The following is a 22537-nucleotide window of genomic DNA, read 5'->3' on the forward strand; positions in this document are numbered from 1 at the left end:
GCGCCAAGGGCCAGGGGCAGAAAAGAACTCGGTTGAACTACACGCTGCCGGTCCGGGGAGGGGGCGACATAAAACAATGAAACTGTGATACAAACGAGCTCCCGAAGGGGTCTGGTCCCCGACAGCGGTGAGATGGGGCTGGCTATGTTCTTGAATGCCTCCAAATTGTTTCATCGCGGGTGAAACGGCGCATCGGCGATCCCAGGGCTGCTTTGTGGGTGGCCGTCGCCAGGCAGAAAGCCAGCTGGGTGCTCCCAAGCCCAGCGTTTGGTTCACGCGGCTTAGAAAAACCCGACTGCAGGCCGGTGTCATTGGGTCCCTTACCGCCCAGTGAAGAGTTTCTAGGGTGCGCGCAGCGGCAGACCGGCGTGAAGTCCACAAAGAGGCGGAACAGGACTGCTTATCTGGCGTAGTTAGGGAAGAACGTATCCCTCAGGTTTCTTTTTTTCTTAACATAACCTCCCGAAGCCCCGCGTGTGTATAATTTTGTTGGCAATCCTATACGTATGCCATTTCCTTGGCTTCCGGCCCAGAGCATGTGAAATACAACTTCCTTTCCTCGGTGACTGGACGTGATCGTCGGGGCTCCCACGCTCAGGGAGTGCGCCGTGCAGGCTGGCGGCCCCCGCTTGCATCCAGTATTCCCAGAAAGCTGCTTTAAAAACAAGCCCCAGAATGTCTGCCTCCTAATTCTTAGAATCTCCTGGTAACCTGTTAGTCGTTGCTTCTTCCTGCTTTTAGCCTTAACCTTTTGAAATGTACTGCTTCTGATCTGCTGTGGCTGTGACATTAGAAAAGGGAGCGTTAGCCATTCCCTAGAGTGACAGCAGGCCTTGGGCGGGAACTGAGAGCACCTGGTGGAGTCGGGCAAACGTTAGTTCCCGGACACCATGCCTCCTGGCAGGGACAGCATCTCTCTGCTTGGGCTGCCCAGCCTCCTAAGTAAAACAGACGAGCGCCCCCTACCGGCCTTGCGGGGTAAGGCAGGGGCTTCTCAGGAAAAGCTCCAAGTTTCTCAAGACGGAATGATTTTGAAATACGACGTGGTGATTTTTAACAGAAGCAAAAAAAAAAAAAAACCCTTCAAGTCAGAGGCCACTGCTGGTCCTGTCCCTAGCCAGCCGGCAGCAGGTGCGAACTGAGCCGCAGTGCGTGGCGTGAAGGTGAACCTGCGGGACTATCTCGCCGCCTGGACTGACGCACGCGCTTAGCGCTGCACTGAACCCACGGCGACAAGCGGCGCCCTGCCACCGTGCGCTTGCAAGGGCTGGCCTGCCATAGCGCCCCTTCTCAAGGCTTTTAATGCAAAATTCTCCTGGTCTCTAGTTTTAGCAAGGGAGGTCTATGCAAAGTGACCCCCTTACCTTTTTCTTTTTCTTTACAATATAGTTTGTAACAGCCTTCATTAAAATTCTTTGAAACTCTGGCTCACTGAAATTGGGTAACAGCTAACTATATCTCAGTAGGCTATGCTTTCAAAAAGTTGCAAGCTGGGCCCTGGCTGGCGTAGCTCAGTGGATTTGTAGCAGGAAAAGAAAACTCCAAAAGTTTCTTATGCTCTGTAACTATAACACTTGCAAAATTTCACACAGGACTGTAGAAGCTGACAAGTCGTAACCAAAGCAATGGCCAGTTACTCAAGGTCGTACACAGACTCCCATGATAAGCTCCTGTGCTCTGTAGCTTCTGCAAATTCCTCCTGCGTTTTCTCTTTGTCTCCCAAATAAGGTAGCTGGACCTAACTTTCACATTCGGCTTCTGTAACCTTGCTTTGCCACGTAGGTAGGAAGCCCGGGACTATTTAAACCCCGGGAGAGTGAGGATCGGTGCTCAGAGGATTTGGATGTTAACCACCCCCTCTGGGCCCCTGGGTAATAAAGTTTGTGCTTCATTATCTCCCCGAGTGTGGGTGGATTTTCCACAACAGATTGAGCACGGGCTGTGAACCAAAGTGTTGCAGGTTCGATTCCCAGTCAGGGTACATGCCTGGGTTGCAGGTCATGACCCCCAGCAACCGCACATTGATGTTTCTCTCTCTCTATCTCCCTCCCTTCCCTCTCTAAAAGTAAATAAAATGTTTAAAAAAAAAGTTGAAAGTTGGAATTAACGGATGGAATTTTCCAGGCCACAAAAGCAGAAAAACATTTAAAATCCTCCAATATTTCCTGCAAAAGATAACGTATGTCTCATCTCATTCGCAACCTCCTGCCCCTCTGAATTCCTCTTCCCTTGCTGGATGAACTGCAGGAGTAGGCTGCAGCAATGGGTTCCCACGATCGTCGGGCTTAATTCTGACACATTAAATTACTAAGGCTCAAAGGTGGAAGCATCAAGGGGAATTCTGACTCATCGTAGGGAGTATTTAAGGCCTTGGCACCACATCGCAGCCATCATTCAAGGAAAATAATAAAACTGCCCAGGCGCTCATCTGGCTGCAAACGCGGTGATTATCAGAGGGGGCCATAAACTGCTGCGAGCAGATAAATTTTCCTAACAGGTCTGACCCGGAACAGCACTGGCCCCCTGCTTTTCTGTTCTGTGGTCTAGGCACTGTCTCCGAAGTTGCTAGAATGCAGGAACAAACAGTGTGAGTTACCGGAACTATCTGCTGCTGGAGAAGAGAAACACACAAGGCAGGAGCTGAAACTGACAGCTTGGGGAAAGTGGACTGCTCTTTTCTCCCCTTTAATCAAGTCTGAACACATTTTACGATCGCCCCTTCATTCTTAACACTGCCTCATAGGAGGCAGGGCCCGGGCTGTTTTCCTCAGAATGAAACAAAGTTCCCCATGGAACCGGCAGAGGCCCGGTGCTGGGGCCTCAATGCCAAAGAGCTGGGGGACGAAAGGAAATGTAACTTTCAGGAATGAAGAGCTGTGGTTTCCATTTTTCTCATTGGGTTTTTAGATTGAGACTGTCATTTCAGTTCCACAAAGCACAAAAATTGCATCTGTCGCTAATACACTCACAGGCAGAGCCAGTGAAGGCAGTTCAGGAATCTTTTTCTGTGGGGCTTGCTGGTGCTGTTATGGCTTGGCAGTAAAACGTCCGGAAGTGCTTGTGACGGCAAGCAAGCTTCTAGAGGGACCTGAGGGGCTCCAGTCTGTCCAAAAGAGGTCACACACAGGTACTGGGCGGAGAACCTAGTTTGGGGACCAAACTGTCCGAGAGCCCTCATCCTGGGGTTCGGGGTGGGGGAGGTCCGAAGGAAGGCACGCACACAAACCCGTCTGAAGAACAGGGACAGGACTGTTTCGGGGGTAAACCTTTAGCAGCAGAGGAGAGCACAGATCGGTTCCTCGGCACTCTGCAGCCCACAGATAAGGGCCTCTTGAAAGGCCTCTTGAAAGAACATTAACTGTTTGCAGGTTTCACACATTTTTCACAGGTCCGGGAAGACGGTGGGGTGGGGGGGCATTCTATGGAGAATGAAAACTCCTTAGGATTTAGCATTGCTGAGGACTGGGACCCAGGGCTCACATCCCACGGCTGCCATTCAAATCCCGGAGCAGGAGCAGGCTCCGCTGCGGCCTCCCGGCTTCTCACCAACGGTCCTTCGGTCCTTCGGAGAATCCGTTTGCACCTGCAGCCCCACGGCTGGGGCTGGTTCTCAACTGAGCCAACCCGTTTTCCCGCACACCGTTCCTCTTCCCTCGACCCGACCCAGAGAGGAGCGCAGGCCCTGACGAGACCCTCCTCGCGGCCTCTAGGCTGAGGCCTCTGGTGTGGGAAACAGTGACTGGCCTGCCGGAGGCCACCCCCACGGTCAGAGGAGTGTTTGTAACAGCAGCTGTCTTTGTTGGATAGAAGGAGTCCAAGTGCAGAAGGCACTTCTATCTGGGCATCAGGGATTAGCAAGGATTCTCTCAGAGGGCGGGGCAGTTGGGGCATCCAGTTGATGCCAGGGTTGCAGAGAGGCCCAAAAATTACTGGACAGCAGCCAGGTGCACCAGAGAAAGGTTTCGGGTTCCAGCTGCAACTCCAGGTCACAAACACTATTTTAGCTCAGGACTGTTTGCTGGCTCGACCGCTTGGGCAACCCGGGCGGCCACTTGTTTTAAAATGGCACAGAACGCTCCGACCAGCTCAGACCTGGCTGTCTGTGTGTCGCACGTCCTGTGCACAGACACACACCCTCTTTGTCAGAATGCAGCAGACTTCCACACTCACGTCAGGGCACAGAAACACTGACATGCTGAGAGTTCACACAGAGTATTGTCTCAGGCTCAATAACCACTTAGGGCTGATTAGGGGAAGACATGATCTCCAATCTGTAATATTTTTAACTGTGGTTCAACGTGAATTTGCTTTCGGAGAAGTCAGTAGATAGAAAAAATTTTACCAAATATAGTAAAGCCTTATCTATAAATAAGTGCAGAGAGGAAAAACATTTTTAGGATGCCTGAGTCAGCATATTTACATGCCTTGATTCTTTTAGTTTGGGGTCTAATTATATCTTGTGACCAAAATGCCAGGATTCTCCTAAGTTTCTGTGTACTTCCCGCCCCCACTTCCCCATCAGTGCCCACGTGGGAGAGATCACAAACTGACAGTTATTGACTTCTGTGTTCAAAACACCCAAATCTATCTGAGCATACGTGCAGGTTTCTGACCACTGTGTGCCCAAAGGGTGCATTTGTGACATGTTTTCATCACAGAATTCCTAAAGAGAAACCTCAAAACTAACATGCCAAGTCATATTAAGAGTTTGATGCTTTGGAAGAAATATTTCGAATGCTGTTTTTCTGCTTCTTTAAACCACGGAGGCTTGGTGCCAGCACTCTGAGAGCGGTTTCCACGCGAAGACAGAAATGAATACGTTCACCATAGACATTTGTATTTCTGCTTCCTTTATTAAAAACTTAAAGTTAGATGTATCATTCCAGTTCCTTTGGTTTGGACACATGATTTGCTCTCCTGTCCTCGGTCACACCACCAAGGCCACCCGCCTCGCTCCCTGAAGGACACGCTTTCCCACGGCCTCCCTTCCCCCTCCGTTCCCGCCCTTCCCCGCTGTGCGCAGCCGCTCCACCTCACGCTTGAGAGACACGGGCTCCGTGTCCTCCCCGCTCAAGGGTTACTCTGAGTCTTTAACGACAGCGGTGTTCCCAACTCAGTGACACAACCGAGAAAGACAACCGCCCTCCCGAAGCCAACGTCACCACCTAGATAAGGGCCATCATTACTGCTCCGTGCCTCGGGGTCCTCAGAACACCAGTGTGCAAATTCTCCTCCCTCCTCCAGTCAACGCAAAGGCCGAAGTAGACAGCTGAGCAGGCAATGGACAACTTACAATTTCAGGAACAAACTGCCTTTTATTCTAAAAGGATCAACTTACTGTAGCACGAGTGAAAGGTGGTTTCGGAAACCACGTGTTCTCTGCTGCTGCCCTGCAGGCTGAGCTTCTGACACAGCAGCCCCGCCCCAGCACCCCGGCGTCTCCTATGAGCCAGGGGGCCCGCCCAGAAAGTTCCCAGCCAGGCACTGTGAAAGAGGGACAGTTATTGAAGAAGACACAAGAAACATTGTACACAGGACAATGACACCTCAACCCCCTTCAAAGCAGGCACCTTGGGACCCCACACAGTTCTCCCAGCATCTCTTCCACTGTTCAAAACACTCGGCAAAACCCTTTGTTGGAATCGCCATCAGCCGCCCTGTTGTATTTTCCTGAATCTCATTGACAGTCTGAAATCTCTTCCCTTTCAAAGGTGATTTTAGTTTTGGGAAAAGCCAGAAGTCCTGGGGTACCAAATCTGGGCTGTAGGGGGCAGAGTTACCTGGGTTGTCGATCTTTGTTGATTGAGGCCTGTACACGTTCAACATTCTCAGGTGCTCTGCTTGTTGCAGGCCTTCCAGAACGTGGATCACTTTCAACAGAATCTCAATCATCCTCGACACATTTGTGCCGCACTTTTACTTGCTCTGCACTCACTGCGTCATCCCCCAAAGCCTCCTGAATCATCTGAATAGTTTCTGCAGGAGAATGTTCAAGCCTAATGCAAAATTTGATGCAGATTCGTTGTTCTACTCACTCAGTCATTTTGCATGTGATGACCACACAGCACACATGCTCACTCAACGGTGTCTACCACCCCCACTGACTAGTGCAGTGAGGTTGTCATTGTTCATTCATGCACATTCTAGGCCACTCTCCTTGGCTGCCAGGTTACAGCGATGTCACGCTAACAGTTCTCACTATATTAACAGTGGCTGGGCTTTTTCCAGACAGACCTCATTCTTCTGTTCTTGATGCCTGTTTCTCTGATTTACCTGGAATCAAAGAATCTGGGTGGAAAAAAGAAGACTCTTTAAGAAACTGATCAATGTTGGGCCTCACATTAGAAAACCACCAAACATCAATAGGAACTATGTCACTGAGGAGAATTTCCAGGTAACATCTGGAGTTTATTTTCAGTTTACTGAGTTTCATGCTGAAGGATTATTTCCAAGATTCATTTGCTGACAGCACATGCACTAATTTTCTGATTTTAAATTTGGGTACCTCCAAAGCATAAACAGGTCATCCCCGGAACCAATTTTTAAAATACCTAAGGTTTAAACAAAATAATTTGTAGCAGTGCATAGTGTCCAACAGAAAGCACTCCATCTGTTAAACAATATCTTGGCTGCAAAGCTTCTCTTACTGTTGTGGATAGATAATGACATGGGAAAGTCATCATCGCCGTGGCAACAGTACCCAGAACTATCAGAGGAAAATTGCACATGGGACGGCTGGCTCTCGAGCAGTCATGCCTCAGCTTCCTCCGGCGTATGCTTTTTCTGCGAGTCTGGTGTGCTCTAGGGTACCACCAACCCAGAGCGGCTCCAGACTACAGATCGCGGGACGACTTCACCGAGTCCCACTCTTCCGGAATCATTCATTCCACCAACATGAGCACCGGCCTCGCTCCAAGCACAGTGAATTAAATCGAGTGCCTGGGAGTGAAATCAATAAACACCTAATAAATACACGTTATGGTGTAAAAAGTACAATAGAGACGCGAAAAAGCAATGGGACTTCCCTTCTGTACTCTGCACCCCCGCCTTACTTTATACCTGTATCTCACTGCTCACGCTGGCTATAAAGTTTGGGCACCATGTCTCTCTGCAGTTCTCCCGCAAGCACCGTGCGGAGCACGCAGCACCTGCTCACAAAACGTGTGTCGAACGAACCAATTCCCCACTTAGGTCCCCATTCAACAAACCTTTCCCCGGGCCAGGTCCAAGGGCTTAAGTAGGGTGCAGAGTCAACGCCCCCAAACCCAGATAGGATCACACAGACGAGAACGCGGTGCAAACTTTTAAAATAAAAGCTGTTGTAGAGAAATAATCGCGCGCCAGAGGCGAGGACCCGGAAGCCTGGCATGGAACTCCGCTCTCACGTGGGCAGCAGGGCGCCAGGATAGGGCCGGGACCCGTGGCCCCGGGCCAGATGACGTAGCCCGTGCAAGCCCGTACTCCAGCGCCGGGTCCGGCTTCCGCCACGAATGGCCGTTTTCGCCGCGGCCTTAGGGAGGCACCGGAGTCGCTCACCTAAGCTGGAGAAGACCCACCCAGGCCTTCTGCGGCCCTGTTACCACCCCTAACGCAAAACCCAGGGTCCTGCCAGCCACGTTGCTATGACAACTCAACCACCGCCTGTACCGGAACCGGAACCTTCCTCTGGAAGTGACCCCTTCCCGGCGTTCCGCGGAGCGGCGGGACCCCGCCCAGTGCCTTCCCCAGTCCTCCGGATGGTCTCAGCGGGCACGCCTACCCTACCGAGGGAAGACGTCTTTGCCCGCCTCCTCTGTGCCGCGGAGGGTGACTCTGATGAACATCCATTTCCTCCAATCAACGAACAAAGCGGTCGGCGAGGGCCAATGGTAAGGCTGCAGGATGAGGCTCCGGCGTATGGAACACCCTTAACCTGTGGGGGAGGGGAGAGCAACCTGATTGGTGGACTGCAGTAGTTGCCGGCCAGCCTTCTCCAATCACGAAGAGCAGTTTGGAGCCAGCCCAATGAGGACCTCGGGGGGTGGGGGCGGGCCGGGCCCCTGCGGGCGGGGAAAGGTTTCTGGGGGCGAGCCCAGGTCTCCGACGTACAGGGTTCCAGCGAGCTTGCGGGATGAGTGGGTCCTTGGGCCGGGCGGCGACGGCTCTGCTTCGCTGGGGGCGTGGCGTGGCCAGCGGCGGCCTGCGGGGTCCCGGAGTGCGGGCGGCGGGCTCGGGGGGCGGCGGCGCCTCGGCGGAGCGGCTGGACGCGCTGGTGAAGAAGGACAAGGTGGTGGTCTTCCTCAAGGGCACGCCGGAGCAGCCCCAGTGTGGCTTCAGCAACGCGGTGGTGCAGATCCTGCGGCTGCACGGTGTCCGGGACTACGCAGCCTACAACGTGCTGGACGACCCCCAGCTCCGGCAAGGTCAGGGTCCGCCGAGTGCGGGGTGGGGACGGCAGGGCCAGGCCCCTCCTCGGGACCGTCTGGGGTCTGTCTGGGGTTTGCGTGGGGTCAGGGCAGGGGGTATTACTGTATTAGAGAATCGGGTGGGGACGTGGTTGACATGGACAGGGCCCGAGGACCTGGGGCCCCGGTACTGTTGTCAGTTGGGACAGTGGGGTAAGTCCTAGCGGCTCCCCGATCCTCACGCGGAGCTGAAACAGGCGTTTCTGGGCCCGTTCTCTCGGGCTACGTCCGAAAGGAGTGGTTAGCAGCCTCACTCCCCCCTCTGCAGGGCTGGGAAGTGGGGTGAAGGGGGATATAGTAAGTACGTGGGAGGTAGGCGCTTTGGGGCGTACCTTAAGGGCCTCGGGTGTCCTTGGGCTGGAGGAGCAGATAGTGCTGTGGACGCTGGGGACGAGGTTGCCGTGGTCTGAGGCTGGTGGGGTCAGAGACCGGCCTCTCGAACCTCATCCTCGGTTGCTGGTCTGAGTTGGGATCTGGTGGCGTGGGAGAAAGGGGCATGAAATCAGGGCCGGGGGAGACTTTGTGGAGCCAGGGCTGGGGGAGGCTTGTCGGGAGAAGGACAGGGAGTGACTCCTGGTCCCTAGCTAACTCGGGCTTGCAGCACATGAAGCCAGGGGCCAGGCAGGACCTGTGGCTCTTCGCTGGCCCAGGCAGTGGAGAGAGGCCCTGCCTGCCAGGTAGCACCTTTCCTGCGGAGCACAGGGCTGCCGACCTTTGGTGCTGGTCTCCGTGCGTCTGTGCCCTGGCCGAGGTTGGTCGCGTTGGCGGAGAAATGGGGAGGCTGTGCCTGTACCGCCTGGGGGGTGAAGTAGGCGCTCTGCGTTCCTGTGAGGGACTTGGAGTGCCCGAGTCCTGGCACCCCCCGGAGCCAAGCGCTGTTGGGTTTTACAGTGTTTGCAAAGGAGCCTTGAAGCACCAGGTTCTGCCACTTTACTGTAGAAGCCTACGTTTTGTTATCCTGCGTTTATGAATGGGATCCTGCGTTTGAAATGATCAGTCATAGTCATTCTCACGTATGGGGCAGGCTGTTGTCACGGGAAGGCTGTGGGTTGGTATCCTTCTGGGGCCAGCTTTTGGATCTGACGGTGGTGGTGGTTAAAAACACAGCTGATAACCGTGCGTGTCTGTGTTCATTTTGCCTTCTCGAGAGCAGGGGCCATGTGTCAGGCCACTCCCTGGGTGCCGCGTATGTTGTTTACCCAGAGCAAGCTTTCAGTGAGTGTTTCAATAAGTAAATGCTTTCGTTTATCATCGTAAACTCTCTCCCATGCTCTTAAAAACATTATGAACCATCTTAAATTTCTGCCAATTCAGGTCACTGTTGTATTCCTTGCTTTGGGAACAGTGTCTTTTGAATGAATAATCATTATCCTATACTAATCATTGTTGAGTGTGTATTACGCATTTGAAAATTTGTTCAGCCTCTTCAGTATCGGGGGATTTAAGCAATAGTAAAAAACCCATGACATTGGCAAACCTTACAAGTTGGATAACAAGTTGTGTGAGAGAGTGTGTGTGTGTATGTGTGTGTGTGTGTAGCGGGCATGTCGTGCGCTGATGATGCAAGTCGACAGTGGTTCCCATCACTCTGGAGGGGTGTGAGCACACTGACAGCCCCCCCTGCCTGCACGTCAGCTGAGCTGAAGGTGAGCGCAGCTGAGGACCCTGCCGCTTCCCTCCCAAGGGCGTAGTCCAGAGCGGGAGCTGACCCGCGCCCTGCGAAGGGCCACGGAGTAGATACTTCCAGGCTTCATGGACTGTGCAGTGTCTGTGGCCATTATTCAGCTCGGCCGCGGCCGGAGAGCAGTCAGGGATAATGCGTAAATGAATAAGGGCCACCAGGTTCCGATCAGACTTCACTCACAAAAACAGGAGGCGGACCAGATTTGGCCCAGAGGCCGTAGTGTGTCACCCCTCAGTCTAGACAGACGCCTGCATGTGAGTTAGGAGACCCGTAAGCAGGTTTTGTGCAGCGTTGCTTGGAACGATGAAACACTGGCAAGAGGAGATCTTGTTCTGTTAGTAGCAGACTGGATAAACGAAATTGTGGTTAAAATGAATGGATGTATTTATGTGACTAAATTTCAGAAAGCTACCATGTTTAGTCAAAGAGTCAGTTGCACAAAGGTAAGTATGGCACAATGTCATGTGTGTGTATCAGTGTTAAAGAAGACAGACTGTCCCGTATATTGCAGCTCCGTGTACGCAAGTGCAGGTCATGGGCAGGAGAGGCAGAGGCTCCCGGCCAGAGGCTACCTCTGGTGGTCAAGGTCCTGGCCTTCGGACGTCTAGAAACCTGGGTGTGAGCCCAGGCTCCCGCCTATGCTAGCATGGTTATTTAATCTCTCTGAGTCTTAGTTTCTTTATCTGTCAAAGCAGGATGATTGTACTTAGCTTGTGGGATTTTTGTAAAGATTAAGTGAGATTATGTATGTAAAATAAAACGGTTAAAGAGGATAAAACTCTGTAACCCTTAGGTCAACAAACGGGTGTTTTTATACTGAGTGGCATCTCAAATTGTTCCTGCATTCTTTCCCTAAGCTTTCTCTGTTGCAGGTGTTTCTCAGAGGAGTGTTACGGGGAAGGGTGGGGCAGAGGACATCAACAAGGAAAAGGCAGAATATCCACACTGCCCCTGGCCCTGTGGGACTGGACTTCATTTCACCAGTTAGATCTCCTTTCACCTTCGTAATAAATCTGTGGGGCATGGAGTTACCCCATTTTATAGATGAGGAGACTGAGGCTAGGAGATGGGCAGATGTAGTAGAGGCTACGGGTACCAGCCAGCAAGCTGCAGCCCGCTGACCTTTGGGCCGGTGTTTGTTCACTCTGCCGCCCGCTCTGCTTTCCCTCTGTTGCGGGTCTGCTGTTCTCCATGCTTCGGCTCGGACCGTGGCCTGTCGTCCCAGCGCTGTCCTCAAAGGCAGGGAAGGCGCGGAAGCACAGGACCCTGGGAGGCGGCAGCAGGCCGGACGCGAGCTGCCCGGGGTCACGGAGCCTGGGAAGTGGCAGAGTTGGGATTAATCCGCGTTGGACTCTGAAGCTGCTGCAGTGAAGATCTACCGGGGAAAAAGGGCCGGGATTATGGTGAAGCGTATTGTCTGAACCGGGGACGGAGAAGCGTGGGACTCGGAGGTGCGGTGGATTTTGAAAAGTATCCATTGAAAGTTCTGGAAGGGAATTTTCCAGAACATTTTCTCCACCCCGGCCCGAATCTTGGGATATTAAGTTTCCGGCGGAGCAGCAGGTGTGGGTGGACGGCCCGGGACTTCCGGTTCCGGTGTGGCCCTGTTCACCGACTCTGCCGTCCGCTCTTCCTGTCCCAGACGGGATCACTGCCCGTCATCCAAAAACACCGCTGTCTTTACAGTCCGTTCTCGGGTGTGATTTTCAGGGTCTCAAGAGCTGCTCTCTGATTCTGAGTAATCCCAGGTGATGTTTGTAAGAATTGTCACCGTATGTTGCAGTTTTTGAAAATTGAAATGGGAGAAGAAATTAACCCCGTTTAAACAGCTAGTGGTGGCTCATGGGGACTCGTTTTAATTCCTGCTCACGAACAGTGGTCTTTCCTGGCTGGCAGCTTCTCACGCCGCTCCACAGCAGGGGTTTCCAGCCGGTGCGCCGCAGGGGTTTCCGGAACTAGCGCCACCTGGCCGTGCAGTCGGGGCGCTGACCTCTCCCCCCTTGGACTGTCGGGTAGAAAAAATGACAGCAGCCGTCCGGTCTGAATGAGTCAAAATTATACTTTTTTTTTGTCACGGCAGAGGAAAAAATCATATTTTTAACGTGCCGCAGAATTTTAGTGATTAGTTTGTGTGTGCCATGAGAGGGAAAAGGTCGAAAATCGCTGGTCTATAGGAGTCAGTTGGGTATTTCCTTAAGTATTTGAACCCGTACCAGACTTTTTGAAAATGGAATATAGCATGTTTGTAAAGAAAGGTGCCAAAGCTTTGCCTTGACATCGGCTGCCTGTAACACTTGTTGATCTGAAAATTAAAGAAGCAGGTAAGTTGAATGTTGATAAACTATCGGCTGGGCGACACCGTGGTTCCTCCTGTCCGAGGGGTTTGGGAGGAGTTAGCCCCCTCCCACGTGGCTCCGTGTTGGACACTCAGGGTGGCTGCAAAGCCCCTGGTTTGGGTGGTTTGGGTGGTTTGGGTGGTTTGGGGGAAGGACTGATCCGGGCGGCACATCGTCCCCTTCCCCTTCCCCTAAAGTCAGACGAACGGTCTGCGGCCTCAAGTTCAGTGAGTGAGACAAGCCCAAAGCTCTGGTCGAGTGTGGTACCGTAAAAATGATCGCTGAGAGCAGATCAGTCTGTTACTTAGCAAAGATTCGATTTAAAAGAATTGTCCCTTATTTAGGATTGACTGTGTGGCTTGGGTGGCCCTCAGATGGCAAACTTATTTTCATTTTTGGTGTGTTTCGGAAATTGTAGGCACTCACCAGAAGAATAAGTAGGTATTTGTTGTCACAGAGAGCTCAATACAACATATCATTAATTAGAAAAAACCCAGATACGACAGCACGTGCATAAGTGGTTCACATACATAATGTAAAAGATGTTTAAGAAAGTTTAGAAGTAAGAGAAGTTCACATTTACTTGAAACATTTCTTAATTCCTACATCCACCCTCAGTCATAAAAGTAAAGATTTGTAAGTGGCATCATTGTAGAAGATAGAGAGTGTGCACACACACACACACACACACACACACACCTTGTACGCTAAGTCATCATGCGGCGCCGAACGTCAGGATGTTGAAAAACCTGAACTCCTTGGGGTCTTCTAGTGTATTTAGACACTTGCTACCATGGAGACATTCTGATGCTTAACCGAATGGGCCCTTCTTCCGCAACCCTCACAGCCGAGTTGGTGGACATCCAGAGGGACTTGGAAGTGTGCTTCAAAGTTGCTAAGAGTGTAGATCTTCAGTTCTCATCACAGGAAAGGCAATTTTGTAACTACGGACTTGTTGTGGTGACCATTTTGCAGTAAAGGCAAATACCACTTGTACACCTGCAACTAATGTAACATCGTGTGTCAGTTACAACTCAGTAAGAAACAGTTCAGAAAGAAAGAGGTGCTTTCCGGGGCCTGTGATGTTGTAACCGAGTAACCATGTGGTCCTGCATGAGTCTGGAGAAGAAAGATAAGCCCTCAGCTCGCCCCGGGGGCCTTTTCTGGTGCTGCCCTTGAGTGCCAAGTTGCTATTAAAAACAACAACAATGACTTAAATGAGAAAAACACGTATCTTGGATGGTTATTGTGATACAACTCAAATTGGTCATTTTGTTTGGGAAAAAAATATTTAATAGTAAGCGATAGGGTATTAAGAACCAGTTCTTGCCCTGGCTGGAGTAGCTCAGTGGATTGAGCGCGGGCTGCGAACCAAAGTGTCGCAGGTTTGATTCCCAGTCAGGGCACATGCCTGGGTTGCAGGCCACATTGATGTTCCTCCCTCCCTCCCTCCCTCCCTCCCTTCCCTCTCTAAAAATACATAAATAAAATCTTTAAAAAAAAAAGGACCAGTTCTTATATTTTTAGTTTATTTACGTAAAAACCACCACTTGACTGGTTTTTTAATTTGTGTAATATTGTATTTTGTATTTTGTGTAATACTGTATTCTGTTGAGTTTTCTATTTTGTGCTCATTTTATCTACTTTAAAATACCTGCCTATCTGTGTAAGTGTAACATGATCACGTGCACTCTGTAGGGACTGATTATTGTAAGTCATGAATTTGACTGTCCTCTGTTTTAACAGAGCCGACACAGACGTTCACTGGCTGGGCGTGTTTAAAAAGGACATTTCGTCTCAACATAGGGTAGGGTGGTGAGGACGAACATTAGGAAAGAGGGGTCTTTTATGTCTTAGGACTGAAACTACACTTGCTTCTCACTGCCTCGTCTTAACCACCATCCTCGGGGCTCAGAGCCGTCCACAGCTGCCCTGGGTCTCCTGGTCGCAGGGCCGACAGGCGGGCTCTTACCTAAGGGGAGCGGGAAGCGGGCTCGCTCACCAGGGCCCTGTCCTGGACCTCCACACCGCGCCTCCCCTCCGTGACCTCAGCCCCTGTGAGCTCCGAGCTGAGCCAGGCCACCTGCCCCGTGGCATGCCCCTCCCGGGGGCGGAACAAGGCGAGGTCTACAGTCGGTGGCCACGGAGAGGGGTTTCCTCTGGGCCAAAGAACCACTAAGACGAAGCCAGTGGCTAAGGTCCGAGTGGAAGTACGGTGGCATCCGCCGACCCAGGCAGGCGTTGAGTGGGGGCAGCCTCCCCCGGCAGTGTCGCCCTGGCGGCTCCTGTGAAACAGTCCACTTGGAAATGGCGGTGTGGCACTTCTTTCAGGGCTCGTTTCACTGAGGACGTGGCTCTGGGCATCTCGTGTGGCTTCCATGGCCGGTCACACGCGCTGCCGTTAATTGCGTGCCGAGTGTGTGCTGGGTGTTCCGCGAGAGAGCCGCGCTCGCCCAATTCCTCTCGAACCCCGCGGGACGAGGGTGGAAGCGGTCGAGGGGTGAAGTCACCACTTGTCCGAGGTCCCCAGTTTGGAGTCAGAGGCCGGGGTTTGAACAGAGGCCATGTGGCTCTGAAGCTGGTGCTCTGTGTGGTGGGCGCCTTGCTCCCCCGGCCTGGGGAGGCCGGGCGGGGCCCCCGAGTCTTCGCTGGGCTTGGGCGGACAGAGTGTCGCCGCGGGAAGTCCAGCTCGGACACGTGAATGACACTCTCACGCTCTCTCCGCAGGTGTCAAAGACTACTCCAACTGGCCCACCATCCCGCAGGTGTACCTCAACGGTGAGTTTGTGGGCGGCTGCGACATCCTCCTGCAGATGCACCAGAACGGGGACCTGGTGGAAGAGCTGAAAAAGCTGGGGATCCGCTCCGCCCTCCTAGACGAAACCGAGGGCCAGGACTCAAAGTGAAGGCAGCGTGTGCTCCCTGTGCAGAGGCCCCCGCGGGAGCGGGAGCGGGGCCGCGCCCTCGCTGCCCGGGAGAAGCCTTACCGTGTCTGCTCTCCCCGCCCAGGCGGCTGCCTGCTCCAGCGAGCGAGCGGCCGGCAACTGGAGTGTGTCTGGTGTCTGGGCTAAGAGGGTTCTGTCGTGAATGTAATTATAGCCACTGCACTGTAATAAGTCAGGGTCGTATTATCGTCTTGTAAACAGAATTTGTTCTCATCCGCTCTCTGCCTGATTCAGGAGTAAAACCAGGAGCTTTTGAATCATGATCGTTATTCATGAGTCCCCTGCCGATGTGTCAATCTGCAAAGATCTTATCTCTCCCCACATTTTTTGTAACTTGTTCTGTTAAGAAAAATGATGGACACGGAAGAGAACATAATAACTCGAGTGTTGTTTTTAAAAATAAACTGCCAAGGATACAGCATGTCGAGTCGTTAATTCTGAAAGCAGTGCGTCTGTTTTTGGTCTGCCCCGCTGCTGTGGTGGGGGACCATAGACACAGCAGCTCGCAGGGTGCTTGGCAGGGGGTCGGGGGGGCGGGGGGGGCCGCTCCCTTGGCCCCCGGAGCCCTTCTCCAGGCCTCTCCCGCGTCAGTCCACCCGAGCGCCTCCGGCCTCCGGGAAACGCTCGGAGAACTGACCGGCTGAGGCCGGGGTTGGGGTCGTTCAGAGCTCCGGGCTCCTGCGGTCATGCCCCGCCCTGCCGCCCCACCCCGCCCAGAGGGTTTTGGGATTCCCAAAAGGGAAGACAGGGCAGTGGTAGCCCCACCCCCACGCCACTGGGGACTGTCCTGTCCAAGATCAGAGGACTGCCCTCAGGTGACCGCAGAGCTCATCGCTTTGGGGAAAGGCAGGTCATTCCGCCGAGCAGGTAATTGCTCAGGACAGGGATTCACCGTGCCCCGCCTCCCCCAGCGCCCCCTGCACCTGCCGCGAGCTGCCGGGTCCTCATGGGGGTGAGGTGAGGGCACTGGAAGGAGGGCTGCGGCCAGGCGGCGGCCCTGCCAGGGCGGCGGCCTTGTCCTTTGCAGAGACGACCGCTGACATCACTCCACGCTGTCCCTGCGTGAGTCCCGGCTGCGGGGCACACAGCGGCCCTCGTATCCGGTGTGCAGTGTGGTGCTTTTCCGTAAGTTCCCCTCTTTCGGCTTTTACCTGCACACCCCTGGGGTCCTCAGAAAATGAAAGGAGAAACCTGCCATCAGGGGCCAGCAGTGGAAGAAACTCCCCAGAACGCCAGGACTAGGGCAGAAGGGCCAAGGTGACTCAGAGGCTGATGTGTTGCAGGTCACATCAGTCACCAGAGACGTTACAGGTGTGATGACTCACCGAGCTCTGCAGGAAGCAGAAATGTTCTTTCCAGGAGTGTGCTCCCCAAGTCTCTACCAGGAGGGGAGGGGGAGGTGCCGTCAAGGGTCAGTGCAAAGGCTCTGAATGACCGGCTTCACCGGGGTAGGGACAGCGGCGACGGCAGAGTTCTGGCACAAACGGCGGCACCACGCGCCATCTGGTTCAGACTGCCAGGCCACCTCACGGCTGCCCAGTACTGGACATGGGGGTCTCTGGGGTCCTTGTCACGACTTCTGAGTGCCCTGTTACTAGACCCTTTAGAAATAGATGGCCCTGGCTGGCGTAGCTCAGTGGATTGAGCGCGGGCTGCGAACCAAAGTGTCACAGGTTCGATTCCCAGTCAGGGCACATGCCTGGGTTGCAGGCCATGGCCCCCAGCAACCGCACATTGATGTTTCTCTCTCTCTCTCTTTCTCCCTCCCTTCCCTCTCTAAAAATAAATAAATAAAATCTTAAAAAAAAGAAAGAAATAGATGGAGTTCTTTCGGGAGAGGGAAAGTGGAGTGATTCCAGGTGGGTTTTGTTCCGTGAGTAGTGGTGAGTGAGGGACACCGCGCTTCTCAGAAGCTCGCGTTCCAGAGACATTTCAGGGCAGAGGTGACTCATAAGGGGTCTCTCAGGTTTATTGTCACTGGCCCTGTCGCAGTTACCAGTGTAGAATCTGGACATCCAGCTGTCCTAAAGTTAGGCAAGCCACAACAGCAAGCTCGAGAGAGAATTCTTTTTTTTTTTTAAGATTTTATTTATTTATTTTTAGAGGCAGGGAAGGGAAGGAGAAAGGTGGGGAGAGAGACATCAATGTGTGGTTGCCTCTCACGTGCCCCCAACTGAGGACCTGGCCCACAACCCATGCATGTGCCCTGACTGGGAATTGAACCGGCAACGCTTTGGTTCACAGGCCGACATTCAAACACTGAGCCACACCAGCCAGGACAGAATTCTTGTGAATGTATTAAATTGCTCCTTTCGCCTTATTAGAGGTAGGTTGTGTCTTGAGGGTTGGGTGCCTGGTTATTGGCGACGGGGAGGACCTCCGTCCGGCAAGTGTCTGCGGCAGGAAGTTTAAGCCAGAGGTGAGCCGTCTACCAAGTTTTTCTTGAGAGTCAGGAGGAGAGATTTTGGTGGAGGGTCGCAGGAAAAGTCGCCAGTTTGATAAAGGAAACCTTCCCATCCCACTTAGGAGTTGTTTGATACATCTGAAGAATGACGTCGGTGATTCCTAAGAACCCGGGCAGCTAACCCGAGGGGCAGCGGAGGGAGGGGGAGGGGGCAAAGCCGCCCACAGCGGCCAGCGGAGACCTAGAGGAATCCTGCGCAGCCCCGTCCTTGCCCGAGGGCAGCATCCTCACAGCCCCAGGGGCCTTCGCGGTGCCACTGTCGGCCAGGGAGCGGATCCGGCCCCGGCCCGCGGCGGCAGGTGCCACAGAACCGGCACGCCTGGCTTCGAAGGCCTTTTCCGACTTCAGCTACGGCCTTCCCCGGAGCCCCCACCCCGGCCACTCACCTGACTGCAGCTGCCGCCTTGGCCTCACCTGGGGACCCCCCGGGGCTGGTGCATGTAGTGCCCACAAACACATGTGCCAAGTGAGGGGGGAAGGAATCCCCTTCCTCCACTCCTTCCAGGTTGGTCGCAGGAAGCTTTAGATCGTTGTGGTTTTCCGGTCAGACTTCCTCGAGTCCCAGCCTGACCCCTCCTGGCGTGCGACTGACCTCGCCCAGGAGCCCCCCTTCTCCTCCTCGGTGACCAGGGAAGGCCCGTGTCACCCGAGGCGGGCTTCGATGGGAGAACCCCCCGTCAGCCCGGCCCACGATGAGCTCTCAGGGTGAGTGAACCTCTGGAGTCACCTTGGACTTCACCTGGACTCTGCATTGTCCTGCGTTACCGTCCTGGGAAGGCCTGCCAGAGCGGAGGAAAGCCCATGGTTCTCGACAGGCCACCGTCCATGTTGCGGCTGCCCCGGAGCCCGGAGGCTCATCTCCGAGGGTCAGTGGCGGGTGTGAGACCTGTGGGGGTCTCAGTGGAGTGCACCGCCTCCCACTGCTGTCCCACCGCTGTCCCTGGGGACAGGACGGCCTCGGAGAGCAAGGAGTCCCTGGAAGGTACTTTCCTGAGCTCACAGTCTGACTTGCGCTGGAGTTCTGGTTTTTGAACATGATTTCCATTTCACCCAGCGGGACGTCTTCACTGAACGCGTGAACGAGTGAGGCTTTTCCTGCGTGGAGTTCCGCTTGGAGGAGCACAGTTCCGCCTTGACTTCCTTCTCACTTGTCAGCAGCCAGGGTTGCGACCCCGGCTCCAAGGCACCTCGTTAAGAATTGCCACGGGATGCGTTTTGCCAGGAAAAAGAGGTGGAAGTGCCCCACCGTTGACAGGAGGCTTGGTGATGAAGTGTGGGAAGATCCTCGCTGCGCCTGTTCCCAGTCCTGAGCAGGCCAGGAGTCCCCGCCAGGCCCTGGACTATGGGAGGGGACCTCCTTCAGGCTGGTCGGGAGCCGAGCCCTTGGCGGGGGTCCGGCGGGGGTCCGGCGGGGGTAGAGCTGGAAACGGGTGTCAGAATGCTTGGAATCTGAAGGGGAATTTCAGCGCTGGCTCAGTGCTGTTTCCTGCAAGCTAGAATCCTGAGGACCCAGCAGCACAAATCCCGTCACTCTGGCTTTTTAAATTTTGCGCTTTACCCACAGTTCCTCCTCAGGAACGTCGCCACGTGGGTCCCCTTTCCGCGTGTGTCTGCGGGACTCCGCTGGCTGACCTCGGGGCCGTTGCACCGACCAGGTGTCGACCACACTGACCCATCTCTTCTCCCGCCTCCCACAAACCAGAGCAGGATGGGCCTGGAACGAGCCATCCGCCACCTTCTTCACTAAGTGAAACGGGGAACCTCTGGGCTTGGCCCGTGGCCGTGTGCAGGGAAGGCGTGGAGGGCTCAAAACCCCCATGCTTCACAGAGAGGCCTGGCCACGGACCAGGTCCTGGGACAGACTCCCTGAGCCCTTGGCGTGTCCTGCTCCACAGTGTCCTGCGTGCCTGAGGCCCCGGTCACACTCCAGCAGTTTGGCCTCTGAGTGGCTCAGTGATCGGCACCCACACAACCGGACGCCAATAAAAACCCCGCACACCGAGGCTCGGGTGAGCGCTGCTGGTTGGCGACACTCGGCACACACTGTCCCACCGTTGCATGGAGAGCACAGGGCTGGCCGTGGCTCCATGGGGGGAGTGTACCTGGCAGCTCCTGCCTGATCTCTCCTGGACTCCGCCCTGGGCACCTCTTACCTTTGCTTTTTTAAAAAAAATTTGTGAGTTCCTCCGAGGTGGCCTTGGGGAGCCCTGACGTGAGAAGATCCCTAGGTGGCTGGGCTTGGAGCCCCCACGCTTTCCTCTGAGAGAGACAATTTCTTGTTAACTTCCTACAGACTGGCCAGTTACCAGGCCAGCCCCGTGACCCAGGGACCCACGACCCTCCGGTGACGCCCTCTGGCTTATTTGGGTCAGCACTGCAACACGTAAGCAGCCTTCTCTAAGGACTCAGAAATGGTCATGTGGGAAAACACGCAGACAAACAGCCAGTGTGATGCAGCCTGCGCACCTGGGCTTGCTGATTGAGTTAATGGCTGAGCCTCCTTACCCCACTCCTGGCAGCCCCGCCCCTGGCAGCCCCCACACTTTTCAGAGCGGCTGTTCTAAGCCCCCCTCTTCCACCTACCTGGAGCCAGTCTGAGCTGGGATTTCCTGTCTGGGCTCCAGCCTCCTGCCGGCACTAATATCCCTGGGACAGACCTCTGACCCCTGTGCCGGGGGCCAGGGTCACTCATCTGTGACCCACACACAGCGCAGGACAGGGTGGGGGGTGGGGGAGTGGGTGAGGGGGTCGTGTTGCAGAGTGATACTGAGCAAAGTGCTCCTCGTGGATTTCCCTCTAGTTGTTTAATCGGTCGTTCACATCTGCAGTTTCTCTCGTGTTTACACTTTCTGAGGTCAGCAGGTTGCTCAATGGAAACCCTGCCTAAGGCAGGACTTGGGCCGAATCCTCGAGCCCCAGGAGCGGGTACAACCCCAACTCCAGTGGAATCGCGTGTGTTGCCGCGTACAAGGTGACCCTTGTTCTCAACGAGAGGGCTTTTTTGAAAGTTTTGTTCATATAAATTTTTTTAAAACTTTTGTTAACTTTTAAAAAGTTTTGCACATATGGAATACTCAAATATATTAACTATACACTACCATGATGCTCAATATATTTTAAAGTTAATTTAAAATTCTACCAATGAGGACATTGAAGCACAGAGAGGTTGAGTGAGTTGCCCAGGACACACAGCTAAAAAAAAAAAGTGAAAGCATTGGAATAGAAGCCCAGGCAAGTGGCTCCAAGGCCCATCATGATCCTAACTGCTACCCTATTAATTTAGTTACACATGCTATCTAAGCGTACCTAACACGAGCTTATACATGTATGTATATGTGCGTGTGTGTATAGGTCTGTATGTAGGTGTATATTTCTGTGTGTGTGTGTGTGTGTGTGTGTGTGTAAGACAGACAATATCTTTTGCCTTTTACTTTTGGCAAAGGTACCCTTCCAAAAGGGCAGAAACCACGTTTATCTTAGTAGGTGCTCAACACATATCTATTGCATAATTAGCAGCCATTCTGGGTTCGTTTTAAATGCTAAGTGGACAAAGCTCTTGCACATTCTCGGATTGAACTGCAGGAGTAAAGCCTTAACTGTCTTCGAAATCCCTCTTCTAATGGCTTCTGTTTTGCAGTCTCAGAGCATGTCGCACCACAGGTGCCCAGCAGATGGCGCTGCGTCCCTGGGACTGAGCCCCTCCACGTCGCGGTGACCTCCGCGGGCCCCCTTCCGGTTTTCTAACCTGATCTCAGCCTCCCCGAGACATTCTGACCTTCCCTGATGTACCCTCTATGTGACAAAGAAAATTAGGCAGATGTATACATGTCCCCAGGTAGAGCCCTGCTTCTCCCACATTCTGCATTTCCTCCTGCGGAAGGGGGTGTCCCCTGCGTCCCTGGTGCGGCCGGGGAGTGGACTCTGTCACCAGGCAGCACAGGCACTTAAGGAACGCCCACAGTGCGGTAAGTCCAGTTCTCCCTCCTCCCCACCCCCCCCAAACGCCTGCGTTAGCGCTGGAACCGGCTGGCTCTGTCTTCTCCGCCTGAGAGCAGGCCAGCCGGCAGGACGGAGAGGCGGGAGACCAAGACCAGAATCCTGGCTCCCACGTACCTTGGAGGAGCCAGCTCCCTGAGCCTCAGTGGTCTCCCCTGTCAAATGGGGACAATCACGGCACCTCCTGTCAAAGAATAAGTCGGCGCAGGGAATGATTAGATGCTGCTTTGCTCTTCTGCAAGGTAAACCCACAACAGCAAAGGCACAGACAAGATCCGTGTCTGAGACGGAGGGGAGGGGGCGGGGAGAAGCTGGGTGTCTGGAGGAGGTGAGAGGCCCAGGGGCTGGCTGGGTGCTCTGCCCTTGGCTGGTCGTGGGCCTCCAAAAAACACGGGGGTTATGTCTGCCACATTCAGGACAGGCCACGCCTGCGCCCATCTGTCCCGGCCCCTGGTGGGCCCTCCAGGCCGGTCCATTTCCCGTGTCCGAGTGCCCTCGCCCTCCCTCCGGGGTGGCCGTGAGGCTTGAAGAACAGGCATGACAATGTGCTGGGAAATGGGACGTGTCACGCGAGGGCCACATGCTGTGACGATTAGTCTTGTCCAAACCCACCTCCCTGCAGTTGCTCAGACCAGACACCCTTTTCTTCCTTCTTTTCTTCCTTCTCT

General features: G+C 53.9%; 1 protein-coding gene, 1 long non-coding RNA gene and 1 other non-coding gene across 3 annotated transcripts; 1 reads left to right on the forward strand and 2 right to left on the reverse strand.

Annotated features, from left to right (window-relative positions):
- Positions 1-4850: 4850 nt before the first annotated feature.
- Positions 4851-7832, reverse strand: LOC123808438. The gene is made up of 3 exons (XR_006783786.1): positions 7209-7832; positions 5781-6288; positions 4851-5484 (listed from the first exon to the last, which is right to left on the reverse strand). It is a non-coding gene; the product is annotated as an uncharacterized LOC123808438 (long non-coding RNA).
- Positions 6571-6842, reverse strand: LOC123809021. Its single transcript, XR_006783897.1, has one exon. It is a non-coding gene; the product is annotated as a small Cajal body-specific RNA 13 (non-coding RNA).
- Positions 7833-8054: 222 nt separating the features above from the next.
- On the forward strand, positions 8055-15830 carry GLRX5 (glutaredoxin 5). Its single transcript, XM_045823148.1, has 2 exons — positions 8055-8402; positions 15192-15830. Exons 1-2 carry the CDS (start codon positions 8111-8113, stop codon positions 15368-15370), a joined length of 471 nt encoding a protein of 156 aa, XP_045679104.1. The 5' UTR covers positions 8055-8110; the 3' UTR covers positions 15371-15830.
- Positions 15831-22537: the final 6707 nt, after the last annotated feature.

The sequence above is a fragment of the Phyllostomus hastatus genome, unplaced genomic scaffold (genome assembly GCF_019186645.2).
Source record: "Phyllostomus hastatus isolate PE091 unplaced genomic scaffold, TTU_PhHast_1.1 phas_scaffold_501, whole genome shotgun sequence".
NCBI lineage: Eukaryota > Metazoa > Chordata > Mammalia > Chiroptera > Phyllostomidae > Phyllostomus > Phyllostomus hastatus.

Coding starts and splice junctions, on each gene's coding strand:
- GLRX5 (XM_045823148.1), top strand. CDS start 8,111: ATGAGTGGGTCCTTGGGCCGGGCGGCGACGGCTCTGCTTCGCTGGGGG. Junction 8,403..15,191: donor CGACCCCCAGCTCCGGCAAG/GTCAGGGTCCGC, acceptor CTCTCTCCGCAG/GTGTCAAAGACTACTCCAAC.